This window comes from Oncorhynchus clarkii, chromosome 28 (genome assembly GCF_045791955.1).
Source record: "Oncorhynchus clarkii lewisi isolate Uvic-CL-2024 chromosome 28, UVic_Ocla_1.0, whole genome shotgun sequence".
NCBI classification, from domain to species: domain Eukaryota; kingdom Metazoa; phylum Chordata; class Actinopteri; order Salmoniformes; family Salmonidae; genus Oncorhynchus; species Oncorhynchus clarkii.
The window spans coordinates 11,051,627-11,054,747 of record NC_092174.1 but is presented as its reverse complement, the minus strand read 5'-3'; the positions used below and the strand labels follow the sequence as shown (position 1 = coordinate 11,054,747).

At 41.6% G+C, this 3,121-nt stretch overlaps 1 protein-coding gene across 1 annotated transcript; it reads left to right on the top strand.

The window, feature by feature from the left end:
- The first annotated feature begins 254 nt into the window (after window positions 1–254).
- On the top strand, window positions 255–2,866 carry LOC139387574 (growth arrest and DNA damage-inducible protein GADD45 alpha-like). The gene is made up of 4 exons (XM_071133903.1): window positions 255–446; window positions 1,156–1,257; window positions 1,400–1,613; window positions 1,978–2,866. Exons 1-4 carry the CDS (start codon window positions 397–399, stop codon window positions 2,089–2,091), a joined length of 480 nt encoding a protein of 159 aa, XP_070990004.1. The 5' UTR covers window positions 255–396; the 3' UTR covers window positions 2,092–2,866.
- Window positions 2,867–3,121: the final 255 nt, after the last annotated feature.

Here is a 3,121-nt window from a genome sequence, read left to right as displayed (position 1 = left end):
TATCTTGAATAACTAAATTGACCTTGAATAACACATTTTGACCGGTTTCCTAACGAGGCACAGCACCTCACATATTGTAGCTGCAACAGCTGGAGAGAAACCACGCCTCTCTAAAATCGTCTTCCAATCAGATTATCTCATTACTGTTGCCACTCAATTTACAGCCATTCCCCACCCAGAAAGGATCTTGGTAAATTAGCATGTGGCCAATGATGTTAAGTATGCAAATATTTGACATTATCCTATGCACTTGCATTGTTCTTGCGATATTATCTGTGGACACCGGTTGTTGTCTCATTTCCAACAGCGATAAACAGAGTAGCTACTGTGTCACAACTTCACTAGCACTAACAGTGACATATCAGCAAGCAATATTATTGTCTCGATTTTGATTTCATGTGCAAAATGACATTTGAGGAACTAAGTGGGGATTATTCTGCAGAAAGGTAAACTACTTTAAAGCGCTTTCGTCAATGCCAGTGCAACTTGCAAATGGCTCTCTTTTCACTTGAACTTGGCAAGCAATGCAATGCATTAACATTTAAAAAATAATGCTGAAAACGTCAGTGTATTGTTATTCAGATATTTAACTTCTGTAATGTTGTCTAAGTCATTTGACAACGTTGCTATGACTTGGTTAGTTGGCTTGGTTGAAGTATTTGCAGTATTCGAATATGTAACGCCAGCTTTTCTGTTGAGCTCACGAGACGCGTTCCGGCCAGCCAATCTGCAGTTAGCCTAACACTGTAACGCCGGTGTCAGGTAATTTTAGGGAAACACTTTTGACCTGAACTTAAAACTTCAGTGTAATTGACTATCTATGTACTCATCATACAATAGGAGTTTTGTCAATTATGGAGTGACATGCACCGAAAAACAAACGCGGTGTCAGAGTTTGAACTTGCAAATCAGTCAGTTGGCCTCGCAGCTAGGTCAAGGTACAGAACTACCTACGCTAGCTAGCTAGCTAACGTTAATCCTAGTAAGTACACGATAGCCAGCTCCTGCGCTTGGCAGTAACGTTCGTCTGCCAGGTCAGATAGACAAGCCCTGGCATACCCTCCTTTTCAATAAGTTGAGCTTTGCCCATGCATATGTGAAAGTTGATGTGAGTTTGATGTCCGTTTTAATAATACACTATTTTCTCTGTTTTAGGATGGATACAGTGGCAAAAGCATTGGAAGAGGTTCTCTCGTTGGCATTACCCCAAGGATGCATTACAGTAGGGGTCTATGAAGCAGCAAAATCATTGAATGTGTAAGTAGGCTATACTTTAAAACCAGTGAGAGTTCAAAGTTCCAATGATGTAGTTTTTGTCTATGCATGCTTGTTTAGAATGTCTGCATTTCATGTTATGTTACTGTGTTACTAACCACATATTTGTTACTTTCATCATTAGAGATCCAGATAATGTGGTTCTGTGCATCCTGGCAACAGATGACGAGGATGTAAAGGACGTGGCCCTTCAGATCCACTTCACCCTGATCCAGGCATTCTGCTGTGAGAATGACATCAGCATCCTGCGAGTTAACAACACCAGGCGTCTGGCAGAGATCCTCGGCGGAGGGACACAGGGGGGAGAGCCCATGGATCTGCACTGTGTCCTGGTCACTGTAAGTATCTATTTCCATTTTATTCACCTTATATTCACTCAAAAATCATAACTTTCAAACACAAACAGGTGCTAAAAATGGTTAAAAAGTTATTTTATTTTACTGGGGCACATGAGACACTCTCTCTGGATATGCCAGAACATTCCCACTCCCACTAATTACTCACTCCTTGTGTCCTGTAACCGAACAACTCAGTCTTGCTATTAATGACTCCTGTGGAATTTTCATTGAGGGAAATAACTTGAATTGCTCATCGTCTTGAAACTCCCAGGTGTCTATCTATTTTATTGCAGGCCATAAAATCAGGCATTAGGATATTTTTGCAACGATTGACTCTCTCGCTCTTTTTCTCTTGTCTTTGCAGAGCCCACACTCCTCCTCCTGGAAAGACCCAGCCCTGAGCAAAGTGAACCGCTTCTGCAGGGAGAGCCGGTGCATGGACCAGTGGGTACCCATCATTAACCTCCCTGAGCGATGAAGGGTCCCCCCAACAGCAAGACCTGTGAAGGACTCTCTCTGTACGGGAGTAGAGTGATCCCTGATGGACACACTACCCTGGGAAAATTCCTGATGGAGGAAAAAGAAGACAAACAACCACAAAATAAAGCATTTTGAGAAGAAAAAAAGAAGATCAGATCCATCCATCTAGATGGGATACAAAAGGGGGTGGATTTCCACCGGGTCTGGTGGAGTTGAACTATCAGCTATGGCAGTCAGGGCGAGATGACGAGGCACTTTTTATGTTCAGTCACCAGACCGAAACCGACGTCTGTGCTTTTTAACGGAAGATGGACACACTGTACAGAAAGATAAAATCATGTATGGCAGAGCACTTCACCTTGTGGGGACTTAAAAGATTGAGAGAAACAAAAAGATGAGCTCTTTTGTAGCCACTGTTGTTAAGACAACCAAGGCCTCTCTTTTTGCCGAAACAGAGCACTTGTAGAAACACTGGACTTGTTGTATTTTTGTATTCACAATGTTGATGTTGTCTTTACTATTGTTATATAATTATTTAAAAAGGGAAGGGCTAAATATCCAATGAACAGTGAAGATACTATGCATTCAGTCAGTGTTTCCATTGCCAACAGTTTTTTACACAAGTGAATAGTTCTTTTTTTACAGTTAAGTTATTTCTTATGATATTTAAATGTATTTATGTTTACAATTTTTATACCATTATCTCTCTGCAATTGTCTGTAAAGACACAGGTATATTATTGTTGTCAATAAAAAGTATTTTTGGAGCCAGAACTTGATGGTCCTCATTTTTTTTCTTCATTTCTGGAAATGTAACTAAGCTAGTTGAGCTTTGACCCCTCTGACAGTTGTATAGGGAATCACGTGTGGATCATGGAGGTCACACTGGCCTCTATGGACTCTGTGACATCCTCATCCCTGGGTGACAATAGCCCCCCTCCACTCCACGCTTTGTTCTGCTTGGGTCAGCAAGGCCGAGCTCATTCATCCGAACGGTTTTCACCCGTCCTGAGTTCAGCCCATGATTGA

Excerpts from the sequence above, each read along its gene's own strand:
- LOC139387574 (XM_071133903.1), top strand. The coding sequence starts at position 397 with ATGTGCAAAATGACATTTGAGGAACTAAGTGGGGATTATTCTGCAGAA. Across the intron at positions 447-1,155 it reads GGGGATTATTCTGCAGAAAG|GATGGATACAGTGGCAAAAG; the intron begins GTAAACTACTTT and ends TCTCTGTTTTAG. Across the intron at positions 1,614-1,977 it reads TGCACTGTGTCCTGGTCACT|AGCCCACACTCCTCCTCCTG; the intron begins GTAAGTATCTAT and ends TTGTCTTTGCAG.